General features: G+C 31.8%; 1 protein-coding gene across 3 annotated transcripts in view; it reads left to right on the forward strand.

Annotated features, from left to right (window-relative positions):
• Nucleotides 1-16,649, forward strand: part of LOC140441591 (uncharacterized) — an 803,694-nt gene that overhangs the window by 704,471 nt on the left and 82,574 nt on the right. For all 3 annotated transcript variants that reach the window (XM_072532421.1, XM_072532420.1, XM_072532422.1), the window contains one exon: nt 23-250. In XM_072532421.1, the coding sequence (XP_072388522.1) occupies nt 23-250 (228 nt within the window). The remainder of the gene's footprint in view (nt 1-22; nt 251-16,649) is intronic.

Genomic DNA, 16,649 nt, shown 5'->3' on the forward strand with positions numbered 1-16,649 from the left:
GTTTTGTACTTGACATTCACAGATGGAAGTGCATTGTTTCCTGCTGACGGATATGCTGCTGGTCTGCAAGCCGTCAACAAAGAAAGGTGGCGCCACCATGCGTGTAATCCGCCAACCATATCTTGTCGACCGGCTGGTAGTGTCGGAATTGCACAGGGAAACGCCGAGCTTGGCCGTCATATACAAAAACGAGTTTGATATGGCAGTTGCGGCGTTTATCCTCCAGAACAATGACGGCAAGAAGATTAAGGTGAGTAGAAAATGAAATATTATATGCAAGTGATGATGAATTATATACTATTGTGTTTTGTTACATACCAGATAAAACAATAAAGTAAGTTTTATAATACCTAAACTACTGGTCAACATTTTGTACATCTTTATCATTTTTCGGTGGTGGATAAATAAGTGACTAAAAAAGTTCATCTTTATAATAATAAAGATCAGTCTTTATAATAATAATACTATGTTTAATTATAATTAGTAATTTTACATTACATTAGTAATTTTTAACAATAAATTTGATACATAAAACTTTATTGCATAAAGATAAACAAACACACGCCGTTTTTGATTGTTTAAGTAAATTATGTTTGGCACAGACTATAAATAGGGATCCGGCCCGATTTGCGGCGTAGTCTTTTAATATGTGTACCTTAGTTAATACGTTAGTCATCTCTGTGTCACAAGGGCACTGAAATTATACAAGTGCTTTCTGAAAGAGAAATAAAAAATTGTTCTTAGTATATAAAAATGAGCAAATTAAAATTTTCAATAAATCGTTACTTAAAATTACTTTTAAAAATGAGACGTCTGTCAAAACTGAAGTCGTAACTCGTTGTTATTTGTAATTTCCTTTTAATTTCTGCAGGTTTTCTTCGTAGACATTTATTATAGTTAAGTCTTTTGGTCACACATAGTTATTCTAGTCATTACTCTTGTTTATGTGCTATTCTAGTTGTTATTAGTGTTTTCAGTTTTTGTATTTCACTTCCTGTTTGTTCTTCCTTCTTTCTTCTATGCAATTTTTTCTCTTTTTTTTTGTCAGCGATTTATCACTTCTTATAAGTATTTTGGTACCTCTTTTCATTTGAGTCTTAAGTATTTTTAATTTTTTTAATATTTCGGCAATAAACCAATGCTTTTTATGCGTTTTTGTTTTCCCTTAATGATTCCTTAGCATCATTTGTATCTTAAAAATACATAAAATACACGAAGAGGAAATCAGACGGGACAGGCATAAAGGAAAATTACAGCATATTTATTGGGAAAGTGTTCACTTGAATATAGTAGAGTAAGGACGTATTCCGCCGAGTGCGATAGCAAAAAGTGGCCACCGATAAGAACAAAAAATAAACAAGAAAGTGGCAGTGGCTTACCAAATTCTGTTTTCTACAACGCATAATTCACACATACGGAACATAAACAATCAGTGTCTATTATAGTATCAGCAGAAAAAATCAGCAAAAACAAAATTCTTTTATACAAAGCCATACTCAAACCTATTTGGTTCTACGGACTACACCTGTGGAGCTCTGCAAAGCCAACGTAGCTGAATATTATCCAAAGATTCCAGTCTAAAGTGCAAATATCGATAGTGGGTGCACCAAACACTTTCCTACGACTTAAAGATTTCCTTCATCAGAGAAGAAATCCATCGAGCCACGGAGTCACAAAATGAACGTACCATTCACCATGAAAATGGTAAGAAAACTATTCAACAATGTTCCAGCCACAAGAAGACTAGATAGAACCTGGCCCCAAGACCTACTTCAAAACTAAACCAAAATAGAATAAGGTGAGACATCATTGGATGTCTCACCTTCACGCCCAAAACCTGTAACACATTTACTTAATACGCTGTAATGATGTAGATTGCAAATAAACATAATTATAAAAAATATATTAATTGGAATGACAAATTTATATAAAATAAGGAAACAAGACCACATTAGTCTATGCTATACACAGTTAAATAATAAGTAGTAGTTCTTCTCTGCGGTGGTTACGTATCCATACTAAAACAATGCTGACTAAGGCTAGCCCTCTACTTCTAGGGATCTAAAGGGTGCCTCTGCTGCAAAAACGTCGTTATTGGATTCATCTGTTAACAAATCCAAAGAGTTTTTAAGCGACAGTTTTACATGTTACTTGAACAGTAATATTTAAAATTATTAGTACTCAAAATCAGAATCCATAGTACTCAAAAAGTCCCCAACATTTCCAGCATATTCCTCGTTGTCTGACATTTTGACAAAATTTAAAATTAAATATTCTTCAAAGACACACCAGGCTTAGCTGGCTTCAGAATCGCGACTAAACAATCATACAAGTGGGTGCATGTCTATGCTTGTTCGTACGATTCATTGTGGTAGGCGACTATCGCGTTGCGGTAAATATAAGACAAGTTGCGTTTTCTTAATCACTGGGATTATTTAGTCGCAAAGGGATTGACTTATTTTTGAAACAATGTGTTCATTTTTTGCTACTAAACAATCGCGTGACTACAAATCGCAAGTGGAAGGCTAGTACCTCCCTAGTACTATTTATTTTGAGTACTATTGTTCAAGTATCACACAAGTAGTTTTGATGTCATCCATTGGAAAACTAATGCTGTAACAAAAAAAAATGAATTGAGTAAGGTTGTCTTCATGCAACACTAAAGGTCAAAGCTCACAAAGGACGAGATTAGATCACTATGATAAACATAGGAAAATATAAAATATGAATTTAAAATATAACTAAATTAAAGGCTGGCTAGTGGACTGTGCCGGAGAGTGACTACTTGACACTCATAAGAGGATTCGGTCAATTTGCATACCCTACAGAGCGTATAATAAGAAAATAGATGACAAGGAAATCAAAACAAATATGAATAGATGTAAAGGTAAGTGATAGAATATGGAAGTTGCTCTAAGATGTGAGTAGGCGCCAGAAACATATTAACATATACCTTCCAAGGTATGTTGTAAAGCTGTATACCCTTTTTAGCTGAAATGAAAAAAAAAAAAACACGTAATAATTGAAATATTTAGTCTTAACAACAAATTTAATACCTTACCAAATATATATAGTTTATCTTATTTTTTTATGCTACCCACCACCACTTATATACAGTTAACCTAGTTATATACAAAAAAATTCCCTAATTGTACACAATTATTTATCCCTGATTATCTGTGAATTCAAATTAACTGAAAGGTAGGACCTAATACTATTTAAGGAATTTACAAACAATAAATATAAGTAAGAAAATTTATTAATTCTACCTAAAAAGGTAATTTACTCGCCTACTAGAAATGTAATTCTGTACTTCGACTTTCAATAATTCAAAGTACTAATAAAGTAATACGGACACTCTATCTAGATGGGATAGGTGCGAAAGGTTTAAATATATATTATTGAAAATACCAATAACGAACTATCTGATTAAATGTATACACAAAAAACCGTACAGTAGAGTTAATAGGGAGGATTTAAAACCTCAACCGGTAGTCGACAATTAGTCCTTAAATATTATTTAGTAATATTTAAAAAAAATAACAGGTCTTTATTATTATAAGAACTAGTATGATTTAAAGTTAAAAAATTATTATAGAAAATTATTAAAATTGATGGATAAAAAAAACTTAGCACGAATTGACAGTGTTCCACACTCTAAACAATGAGGGAGGTCCTTCCGGCTAATATCCTGAAGTTGTCAGGGAATGGTCTGGTAGAGATCTGGACATCTGAAAGAACAGCTAAGAATGACGAGAATCAACCCTGGGGATCAGGTGTGTAATCCGCCTAGAGAATAACTTAACTCTTTTCTCAAAATAAACCCAAAAAACAAAATAATGAATCCTTCCCCTTGACTCCTGACTAACTTCTCGAGTAGGCTAAAAAAACTATTTGTGTTAGCGTTCCTTCTTACTCTTGAGAACAAAGTAGGGAAAATACAAGTTTTATTAATTTTGAAAGGTAATACAAAAAGTTACTAAGGAACCTTGTATGAGGCAAAAAACCTTAATGGTTTTGTAAAAATTTGACCTTTGAATGGTTTGACAATATTTTATGTGATATGGATTGATTAAATAGATAATTTTTACGAAAAGCATGCTCTGGATATATTTTAGAATATAAAAGAACGGTATGAGACAGAATATTTTTATAGATACTCTTAATAGATAATAGATAGTTTTAAAGATATATAATTATATGTTTTTAAGGCTGGGAAGTAAAATAGAAAATTGACATATGATTTGACAATTGACATATGATTTTATATTATTACTAGATTTAGATTTAAAATATTATTTCTTAACGAAATGATGTGAAAAATGACAGATATACATATATCAATTATCAAAGGAGAAACGACAATATTTTAGAAATCAAAATGGCTGATGGTTTTTATACTTTTTCAATTTTTTATTGATAATTAGATCCACTTACCGGCTCAAAGCGGCTATAAACCAAACGGTACACACACAAAAAAAAACTTTCCACCAACTTGTCTTTTTCCAAAAAAAAAAAAACAAAATTTAATATTCTTCAAACAAATCTCAGCATACCCCTGGGACGCTTACTGATTTAAACCCAAACTTTACTTCTCCCCGGTCAGAACAAGAGCGACCTTAGTCGAATAAGCATGTATATAGTTTTCCTAAACTGCCGCTTAAAGTCACTGCTTAATACCAACTTAGAAATTAAAAGTTACTAAGAGATATTTAATGAATCTTGATTTAGGGATTTTATTTAAAAGTGATGAAAGGATTGTTGAAGTGACGGACTCGTTACAATGCAATTCAGCGATCTATAAATGTGGGGGTACCCTCTAGATTTCCTACGACAGCGATTTTTTTTTGTCGCCGTAACTTCGCTTTGACTTTATTCAAAAGCCCTCGCTAGCTTTTGAATAATGTTTCTATACATAATGGTATCAAGCTGACGGATAAACTGATAATTCTAGTCATTTCTGCATTATAGAGTGACACTTAATTACAAGAAATTTTTGTTAAAAGGAGTAAAATTTTTGCAATCCATAACTCACACAGTTCAACACTTTATATAAGCTATAGCCAACTTCTTCATCATATCTATTCACACGCGTCAACCGTTTATATAAAATTTATGAGCATTGCATCGACGTGCCACCCGCGTCTTGCCGACTTCACAATTATGGCGAATTTCTAAATTCATTAGTGGTTTTCATAAACTATCTGTGCTATTTCACCCTCTGAGAAAGTAGAAAGCAAAGCCAGTCTCCAGGCGGAGTTATACAAAGTTTGTTAATGCAGAGTTGTACTTGGGAATTTGCAATATATGTAGTTAGTTTTATTAGTTTATTAAAAAGTAACTGGCAATTATATTATGTGTTTATTAAGGATATTTTGTTGAAAATATCCTCAATAAAAAGAAAGAAAGTAGCTTCGTCGTATTTATCTCCATTTAACACAAGACCAGTCATCAGCATTAGCTTTACAATCGATCGTACGTAGTGATGAGTCTTCACTCCTAATTTTTTGCTTTAGCTTTCCACTTTCGTAGTTTTAGTGTTCTTATAATTATACGCTATATTCTTCTACGCTAAAGAAATCTAACAAAAAAAGAAGTAAAAAAAACTTTTTGCACTAGCCATATATTGGGTAGCCGGATACTGCAATGGTAAGATTGTAATGTTTAAAATATACTCGTAGAATTTACTGGGAAATAACTGCGATAACCTTTGCAGTTGCTCTTTCTGTTCCTTCATTTTGTCCTTCATTATTTTATGGCCTAATTTTTACATCGTCGTAAAAAAATTATTTATTTCTGCTTTAACCCTTAAATGCCCAATCGGGGTCACTATGGAACCCTAGACATACATTTTTGGCTATAATATCTTTATTTGAAACATTTGGCAACCGCGCAATCAGGTATTTGTGTGGACGTGTCTCCTACGTTTTCTGTTAGTATACCACGAACATTCGTGAGGTGCAGTGGTCTGTAAGAGAGATTTAGATAAGTGGGGTCTCGCTGTGACCCCGATTGGGCATTTAGAGGCACCAGAATATTTTTATTATTTTTAACATTTTTCGTCAGTTTACATTGAAAAATGGACCGTAAGAGAATGAAAATGACAATAAGCGACCAAGAACATGAAAAAATTATCCGAAATATAGAAGAAGGGATATCAGACTCCGATTTCGACTATGAGATTACCGACGAATCAGATAGCGAAGAGCAAGATGTTTTTGAGGAAAATTTTGAGGACAATTTAGAAGTCAACAGTGACGAGGAATCAGATGCAGAACCTACCGAAGTGGACGATAATATTAGTGAGGTTAGTGGTCCAACATATACATCCAAATCTGGAATGCAGTGGAATAGCCTACCTTTCGTGAGATCCAAGAGGCAACAAAAAAATATTATAAATGTACATCCAGGCTTAACAAACTATAGTAAAAATTCCATCACGTTTTTAGACTATTTCAATTTATTTTTGACCGAAGAGATGAAGAATGTCATATGCCTTCATACTAATGAAGAAGCTGTTAGGCGTTATCAAGAGTGGAACGAAAAACATCCGAATAACAAAAAAGAGTGGACGGTACTTACCAACAATGAACTGGATAGCTTTTTAGGAGCACTTATCAAAGCTGGTGCTTTAAGGTGTGGGAAAGAATCGACACGAGAGATATGGTCTACAGACACCTCAATACGCCGGTCATTTTTTACAGCCGCATTCGCTAGGAACCGATTTGAAGAATTATCGAGTTTCTTGAGGTTTGATGACAAAGTGACCAGGGTGGAGCGGAAGGAACAGGATAAGTTAGCGGCGATACGAGTAATTTGGGACATGTTCGTCTCTAACTGTGACAAAGCCTTTGAACCATACGAACATATAACCGTTGACGAACAGTGAGTTTTAGAGGAAAGTGTCCTTTTAGACAATATATAAAATCAAAACCTTGCCGCTATGGGATAAAAATTTGGGCTGCCGCGGATGTTAAAACATCTTATTTATCAAAACTTCAGGTGTACCTTGGAAAACTACCAGGTGGTAGAATAGAGAAAAATCAGGGATTTCGTGTTGTGAAAGATCTGGTGGAACCATATCATGGCAGTTGGAGAGGAATTACAACTGACAACTTTTTTACCAGTGTTCCTCTTGCTCAATATCTTTTATCTAAAAACCTTACTTTACTTGGGACCGTCCGCAAAAATAAACCTGATACACCACCACAACTAAGTTTGACAAAAAGACCTGCGGAGTCGTCAATATTTGCTTTTACTAAAGAATTAGCTATGGTTTCGTACATACCTAAAATACACAGGATGGTACATCTTATTTCAAGTCAACACGATAGTGATATAATTTGTCAAGACTCTCAAAACAAACCCTTGATGATTTTAGACTATAATAATACCAAGGGTGGTGTTGATAATGCCGACAAACTGATTAGGGAATATTCCTGTAAAAGAAGAACTGCTCGTTGGCCATTCAGGCTCTTTATGAATATTATAGACATATGTGCACTAAATGCCTATATTTTATACATTGAAAAAAATCCTGATTGGAAGAAAAATAATTTTTCACGAAGACGTATTTTCCTGTTACAATTAGGGGCTGAGCTTGCTCGAAACAACATGGAAAAAAGAGCGAAATATATAAAACATCAAGCCTATGTAAAATCTGCTCTAAAAGATTGTGGCATACCAATGGTAAACCCAACTACCGAAGTTGCAACTCAATCCGTCCATTCAGCTAAGAAACGTGCTCGTTGTTACCAGTGTCCGCGAAACTGTGACAGAAAAGTGAATACCGTTTGCTCTTTTTGCAAAAAATTTATATGCCAGGTGCACAGAAAAGAAGAAAAAACTATTGTATGTAAAAATTGCAACTAAAAGTTATATGCTTATATTATTATTTAATTTTAATTTTGTTCGAATTGAAAATAATTTGTTTCTAGAAAAGCCGTTAATTTTGTATGAAAAATAAATAAAAATTATTCAAATATGCTTTAAATTATTTTTAACCGTGTTTTCCTTTTAGTCAGTGCTAAATGACGTTACTAAATTGAAAATTTTAGTGGGGTCCCTAGGAGACCCCACATGGGCATTTATGGTTATTTTCATATCACGGGCATTTAAGGGTTAAACGCGTAGGTGTATACCATCTTCATTATATACATAAACCCATAATTGCGGTTGTCGGTTCTAGCTTTTCTGCTCTTTCGATTTTTTTAAAGAAAGCTTTAACAAGTTCATCTTGGTAATCGCTAGAAGGGCGTATGTCTACATTATTTTCAGATTATATCTCTTGTTAAGTCTTAGATTTGTATAACTCTGGGGAAATGCAATCAATACTCCGTATGTTTTTCTATAGTTTTCTATGTATATATTTTCTATGTATATATGTAATTATTCCTCCAGTTGTCAACTCTTTTTTCCCCTTATATGCAATATGTTGCCTTATTCTAGATTCATCTGATTTCCACGTCTTCTTTTGACTTCGCTAATTCCTATAATATCCCATTTGACATGTTTCTTCCTCCAATTCCATCATTTTCCGATCTGTCGATAGTTTTTTTAGATTATATATAAACACGTGCAGTGTTCGTTGTTGTTAGTAGACTCTCTTACAGCCCAGGGATTTTTTGCACCCAGTTCCCAATGTCATACTGCTACTTTGGTTGTGAACGAGTGACCTGACGGAAACTGAGGGCTGTTTTCTTAAATGTCTGTTCATGTTGAGAAGGTTTTGGCATTTAAACACCACACTTGCGTGTATATTAACGCTGTTGGTCCCATCTTTAGTAATTATTCATTATTACACTTAAATATTTTACCTTATTTGTTAATGAAATGACAATTTTTTTAGTTTTATTTTGTATATCTAATCTATTGTATTTCGGTGTTCCGAAAAGATGTGTTCCCATGAATACTAATGTGTTTGCCCTGGAATATTTTATACCTTATTCCGAGCTTCCGAGGTATGCCTTTATTTTGATTTGTACGTTTTAACTAGTTGATTCCATTACCGTTTTCCTAAACAGCTTCTTATTTTTTATTTTGTCCAAGACCTTATAAGTTGTTTTTTAATAAATGTTCCCAAATTTTTATTCTTTTGATTTCGTAGAGTGTTCCAATTTTATTTAATCTAGATCGTACACTTTCTTCCACCATATCAAAAGACATATAATCGGAATATTATAATATCGAACTTTTGCGGTATGCTGCAGTGTGCTTTTTATTTCCTTTGTGCTTTGTTTTTATTTAGATGCCTTTTATTATGTCATTATAACCTTTTAATTATATAATTTGTTGATGTCTCAATCATCGTTTGGGGAACATATAAAGCCTATAAAAGTTTAAAATTTTAACGCAACATATAATCTAGGCCGGATCTGTATTTCTAAGACATATTTTAGGCCGCATTAGTGAATTTGAGTTCTGAAAATGCGGTTTTGTAATAATTGAGAATGCTCTAATCAACAACTATATTTCATATTAGAGCACTCCCCGATGTTTGACTATGAAACGTCTAATAAAAAGCACTTGCTTTATGTAACCTCGTTAAAGTTGGATAGCTAACAAGCATTACTACAAAGCTCTAGTTTGGCAGCTTAAAGAAAATTTTGCTCTGGAGTAATTTTATTGTAGATTAGAGTAGAGTAGAGTAAATTTATATTTGCATAAATTTTTAAACATAATTGAGCAAATAACATCACATTATTAATTACAGATTAAGATATATATATATATATATATATATATATATATATATATATATATATATATATATATATTGACATCACACAGTAAAATATATTAAATATGCTGATCAAGGAGAAGGATAGGCCAGGCACTCCGCCACATTATAGGCTCAATGTTCTATGTTGCTCAATATCAAGTAGGTGTTGAAAAACTTTTCTTTTAAAAGCTCTATAGTGTGTTTCCTGTTGAATGTCAGATGGTAGACTATTGTAAAATTTAACACAGGCATACAAAGGACTTCTCCTAATTATAGACATTTTATGAAATGGAAAATTCAAATTAAGGCTTCTTGTATTTTATTCATGATAGGCAAGCAGGTGATAAAAAAAAGAAAATTTTTACAAAGCATAATACATTCAAATATAAAGATAGCTGAGAAAGTGAGTATATTGAGGGATTTGAATCGGCCTCTACAGGATTCTCCCGCCTTTAGTCCTAAGATCACCCGTATTGCCTTTTTTGGACTATAAAGGCAGTTGAGCTATCTACTGCAGCACCTAAGAAGATTACTCCATATCGAATAACAGAATAAAAATTTGCATAATATACTGATAGTAAAATCCCCTGGTCTAGATAGCTCTTAAACACTCTTAAGCAGTAGCAGGCTCTATTCAGTTTTTTTGTTGTATTTTGTATTTGTTCCCCCCAATTCAGACTATGGTCAATATAAAGACCAAGAAATTTAACTGATCTAGCAGGTTTTGTGTTTTGTGATAGAAAATTAGTTATATCTGGAAACTGTTCTCGTGACTGGCTGGTTCTAAAGTAGACTAAAGTAAAAAACTCTCTAATCAGTATGAAGCAACAACCGATTTCCACTGAACTACTGTTCAGCCTGGCTTAGAATTTACTCTGCCACTGTTAGTAGGAGGAGTGAGGAGTATTTCTAAAGTTTTTTTACAGAAAAGCACATTTGAGTGATTAGGGAAATTTACAAGGTTTGAGAAACTACTAACCACCGCATTTGGAATGTCGTTTATGTAGACCAAAAAGAGAAAAGGCCCCAAGATACTCTCCTGTGGTATGCCTAATTTTAAATTGATTGGTTCAGATTAAACCTTAGACTCCTTTTCTCCGGGCATACCTTCTGCCACCTATCTGTGAGAAATGATTTTATCCATTTTAATGCCGGTCCCTGTATTCCATAAAGATGTAATTTTTGTAATAAAAGAACATGATCTAGGTTATCGAAAGCCTTAGATAGGTCCAAAAAAGCACCTATTGTTTTCATCTCTGCCTCCAGTTTTTCTAAAATTTCTGATATAAAATCATAGGTAGCTGTCTCAACAGATCTCCCTGCGAGAAAACCATGCTGTGAACTACTAAATAAGTTGTTTGTAGTAAAAAAGTTTTGTAGTCTGAAATAGATTGCTTTTTCGAATATTTTTGAAAATGATGGAAGAAGTCTTAGTAACATCACCTTTTTAATGTAGTGGCTTGGCAATTGCCAGTTTTGAACTTTGAGGAAATTTACCTTGCCTCAAAGAAGCATTAACTATAAAAGAAAGAGGAAGAGAAATCTCTGATGAAACATATTTAATTAAGTTGGTTGGTATTTTATCATAAGCTATGCTTGTTTTTTAAGTTATTTATTATGTGACTTATTTTTGTCTTAATATTCAGATTTTTTTCTCTTTAAAAAGAAAAAACATTTACTAAAAAAAAGATCTGGTAATTGGAGTAACTTCTTGGAAAACTTGTACGTGTATGAGAGGGAAACATTCGAACGCATCTTCACATAAAATGCCGTATTAGAAGATTCCTATTTACGATCCGACGAAAATGCCGTAAAGTTTCCCAAGTAATTAAAAGGAATGCCATGATATTTCCCTCCGGAATACGGCGGGCTTTTATCACCTGACACGGAAAATTATTCCGCCATTTCGCATCCAAAATCATACTCCTACTACTTCTTAGAAAATGGAGGCGGGTATTTCGCGACACTTTGCAATTATTACAAAACCACTAAATCTTCTAAGATGCCATTCGACGAAAATATACGTCTTTTAGCAGGATAAAATACAAAGATGAAATGTGGGAAGTATATTTCTCACAATTCTTAATAGTAATTTATAAACAAGTACACAAATTAATACTTTTTTACATGAATCGTAATATCTCAGATGATAACAGCATTATCATGAATGAAAGAGACTTTTAGATGTGTATTGTAATAGTTTTTGCATTAGAAAATATAGCAGACACCTCATTTTTATGGAGTACCGAAAATTCATAAAGCGAATACAAAGTCGTCCACCAACCAAATTGAAGATAAAGGGTTATTTTATTAAATTAAATCATTAACCAATTAAAAAATGCATGTTAAATATTGGTAATAGGTTTACAAAAGTAAATATTAAAATAACTCGAGCGTCAACGTATAGGAAGTTAATTAATTTTATTCGAAATCTTACAATGTCCTACGCTTAGAATGCGTGTTAGCCCTTTTTGATTTCTCTGTTTTATTTCAAAAACTGAATTCATAAATTTAAATTTAACAAAGTCGCAATATCTCCAGTTCTTATCAACAACAATTATCTCGTTGAATATATTATACAAATTCAATTAGTTAATTTGTCAATTTTTTAGTTAAACAAGCAATTTGTTTAAACATTCTCAAATAAATATTTATTTTGCAAAATCTTATTTTCTTTTATTATTATTAGTAGAAAAGGTTATGAAATGATAGATAACTTTAATATTTATATATTATAATTATACATAATATTATTTAAGGGTTTCGTAATTCTCTAAATTTTCAAAAAATCGATTTTGACTTAAAAACTTTCCTTAGTTGCGTAGAAATACTCTCCTAAAATTTTATTAAGAAATTCGAAATAGAAACGAAATTATATAGTCGGTTCGCTAGTCCCAGTCCGAACACGTGCTCATATCCAATATTAATGTAACAAACGTAAATAAAATAGAACTTAAGGAATTACCGACAATCAATATTTATTTATTTACACCATCTGATGTATAATAAGAAATAATAAAATTATAAGCTTCATTAATACAAATACTTACTGGAATATGTTAAATTATAACAACTGAAATATATTTTTTAAATATATACTAACCAAAATTTTATGGGTTTAATATACACTACCACTATTTTAATAATTCTTCTTTTTTCAATGAAAGAATTCCGTAATAAAAATTTATTTAACCCGTTAATACTGTGAGATAGGAACTTTTGTGTTGTAAGTTTCCAGCTATGAATCTGTCAAAATATGCCCGAGCTAAGCGAATGGACCTTAGCTGTATTTATAACGGTACACATCTAACACAACACCATAATTGCATTCTAAAACTTGTTTTATATTATTAAACTTTATCTAAAATTATTATTGTTTTGATAATCAGAAGAAAAGCCTGGATCTGGAGTTCTTACTCAGTGTCTCGGCAAAATTGGATATAAATAAAAAATAGAATAAAAATTTGAAAAATAGCAATGAGCTGGTCAGAAAATATCGACGAAGCTCGTATTGGTCTAGATTTATATGGGAGCTAATCTGCACAATCATTACATATGTAATGCTATAGGTAAGAGAGAGCAGAAAGAGAAACAGAATTAGGTATATAGGTATATGGTTCATCGTTTGCTGTATATAAACAACAGTGACCTGTAATAGGAGTATAGTAAATGAAGGATTGAATCAATATTTTGATGAAAATGTATATTTTTATTTTTATATATGTGTGAAAGAAGTTGAATGCAAAAAAATTTTTACACATACTCTGCAGTAAAATTCATTGTTTATTTTGTTATTAATATAAAAATACAATACAATACACTGCAACATAATTCAATATAATAAAACAATACAAATTAAAATGCAATATCTATAAGTATTTAAAAATGACAATATACATAACTTACTTACGCATATATTTAATTTACCATGATAGTAATATTAACAAAAAAATATTAATGAATATTAAATACATTTACAAAAGGAACATTTTTATTCTGGAGAGAGTAAGAGAGAAAATATATGTTGTAAATTTTCATTTTATTTAAAAATTTCGCTTTTATAACTTTAAAAAATGTTTGTGGAAGATAAAAATAAAAGAGGTTAGTCTTTGTATGTGGGTATATTTTATTTTATAAAAACCCTTAAAAGGGCAACATTACAAGCACGAACGTTTTCGGAACAACTGTTCCATCATCAGGTTAAAATCCAACAACTAGGATTATGTTGTAAATTTTCATTTTATTTTAAAATTTCGCATTTCGCATAAAATTAACATGGGATTTTTAAATATTTCAAAAATAAAAAAGGAAATTCGTATTGGGATTCGAACTCACATATACAACCGTATGAACAAAACACGCAAAAAATTTGCCAATTAGACATAACAGTAATGTATTTCAAAATTGACAGTTCTCGGTCATACATTCTCAAGAGAGAAAGAGAGAGAAAATTTATCTTCTCTATCTCTCTCTTACCTATATCTTACATACGTAATGATTTTGCCGATCCACTCCCATACAAATTTCCAACGTCGAACGCGCGTATAGAAGTATAACTTCAAAAACGACCTAAACTTTTTAGTACAGGGGTAAATTCGTCCCCAAAAACAGACGTTTTTTCAAACTTATTATAAAATCGCATATAAAAGCACTTTAAAAATTAAAAAAAAAATTAATTTTTTAAGTTTTATTTATTAGATTTAAGTCTCAAGAACTATATTCCTTTGAAATTAAAAAAAAATGTTGGAGAAGGGCAGAAAATTGTCTCCCAAATGTAAATGCATCTTCTGGAAGACGCCCTTTACAGTGGTGAAAAACTAAAAGTGTCAAAATTTTTTTGTATATCTTAAATCCTTAATAATAAATGGAAAAAATTGTGACCATAAATATAATAGTTTTTTTTGTTTAATCTTTAAACATTGTCTGTTTTTTTATTTAGAAAGTAAAAGTCCCCTTAAAAATAAATTTTACAAAAAAATTAATTTTTATTTGAAAATCAAATCTATACGTGTAACTTTTTCTTGAATTATTTTTATTATTTTTAGAATTACATACTTTTCGTGACTGAAAAACATTAAAAATATATTTTAAACACATACATTGTTATAAACTTTGTATAATTATAAACTGAATTGTAAAATTAAGTATGTAAATTGTAATATATTCATTATATATACAGAATAATTTATTTATAATTATACAACGGTTTATAACAATTAATTTGTGTAGAATATATCTGTAATATTTTGAGAAATAGTAATAGTGAAAATAATAAGCATAGTTCAAAAAAAATTAACACGTATAGATTTGATTTTTTAATTAAAAAATTATTATTTTTGTAAAATTTGTTTTAAAGGATATTATTTATAACTATAATACGTAACTTTTTAGGTTAAATAATATTTCATAACCTTTTTTTTAAAGCCCTTCTCTCTATTCGGATTGCCGAATATAGGCCTCTCCTAATTCTCGTCATTCATCTCTGTTGTTTGTAGGACGTTTCCACATTGGCCCTGCAGTTCTTTTAATATCGTCACTCCAGCGCATTTGCGGTCTTCCTCGTGGTCTTTTGGCTTCATATGGCCGCCAATTCCCGATTTCTTTAATCCATCGCCTATCCTTAAGACGTTCGTTATTTCCAACCCCTTTTTCATTTCAGTTTAGCTGTCTCTTCGACAGCATCTTTTACTTTTGTTCTATTACGAATGTCTTCATTGGTTTTATGGCCTTTGAGTGAGATACCCAGCATCTGTCGTTCCATAGCTCTCTGAGTTTTTCTGATCTTCTCCATGTTTATTTTAGTGAATGTCCAGGTTTGAGCTCTATATGTAAGTACAGGTAGGATACGGGAATTAAACACTTCGGTTCGCAGTCTTTGTGGTATATTTTTATTTTTAAGTACATATGACTTCCGAATGCTGTCCATCCCATGTTTACACGTCTGCTTATTTCGGTAGTCTGATTTTCTTTGCTTACCTTGATATTTTAACCCAGATATGTATATTATTCTACGTGTTCTATCTCTGTCCCTTGTTGTTTTAATTTTGCTGAAATTCATTTTCACTCTTTTTTTAGGGATTCTGTGTGTAGCTCCTCAATCAGCGTATTCAGTACATTTCACGTGTCGGCTATTAGTACTACAGCATCTGCGTATCTAAGATGGTTCAAGTATCTGCCGTTAATAGGGATTCCCTTATTTTCCCAGTCTATTGACTTTAAGATATCTTCTAGGGCAGTTGTGTCTCCTTGTCTTACGCCTCGGTTGATTTTTACTGGTCTTGTTTCGATTACATTACCCAACGTCACTATCATTTCAGCTGGTTCGTAAATATTATGTATTAATATTCTGTACCTAGAGTCGATCCGGTTGTTGACTAATGCTTCTTCTATTGCCCACAGTTCTACGCTATTAAAAGCTTTTTCATATTCTATAAAAGCTAGACATAATGAGAGATTGTATTCGTTAGCCTTTTCTATTAGGATTTTCAAAGTATATAGATGGTCATAGCTGCTGTACCCTTTTCTAAATCCGGCTTGTTCTACTAGTTGATATCCGTCAAATTTAATTGTTAACCTGTTTGTAATAATCTTTGTAAAGGTTTTGTAAGGTTGTGAAAGAAGTTAAATTATTCAATAATTTTTCAGGTTTGTTGTGTCTTCCTTTTTGTGTATTAGTATTGTTTTAGCAGTATTCCATTATTCGGGTATGTTGCCTTCGAATAGACATTTATTAAATAGTACTTTTAGATATGTGATGGCTTCTTCTCCGCCTTCCTTCAGCATTTCTGCTAGGATTACATCGCTTCCAGAAGCTTTATTTCTTTTTTATTTCTTTTACTGCTCTTTCTATTTCTTCGTGGCTTATTTCGAGCATCACTTCTGAGTTGACATTTGTTATCTGCCTTCTCAAATTCTGGTTTGGGAGTGT

Source organism: Diabrotica undecimpunctata, chromosome 5, assembly GCF_040954645.1.
Source record: "Diabrotica undecimpunctata isolate CICGRU chromosome 5, icDiaUnde3, whole genome shotgun sequence".
NCBI lineage: Eukaryota > Metazoa > Arthropoda > Insecta > Coleoptera > Chrysomelidae > Diabrotica > Diabrotica undecimpunctata.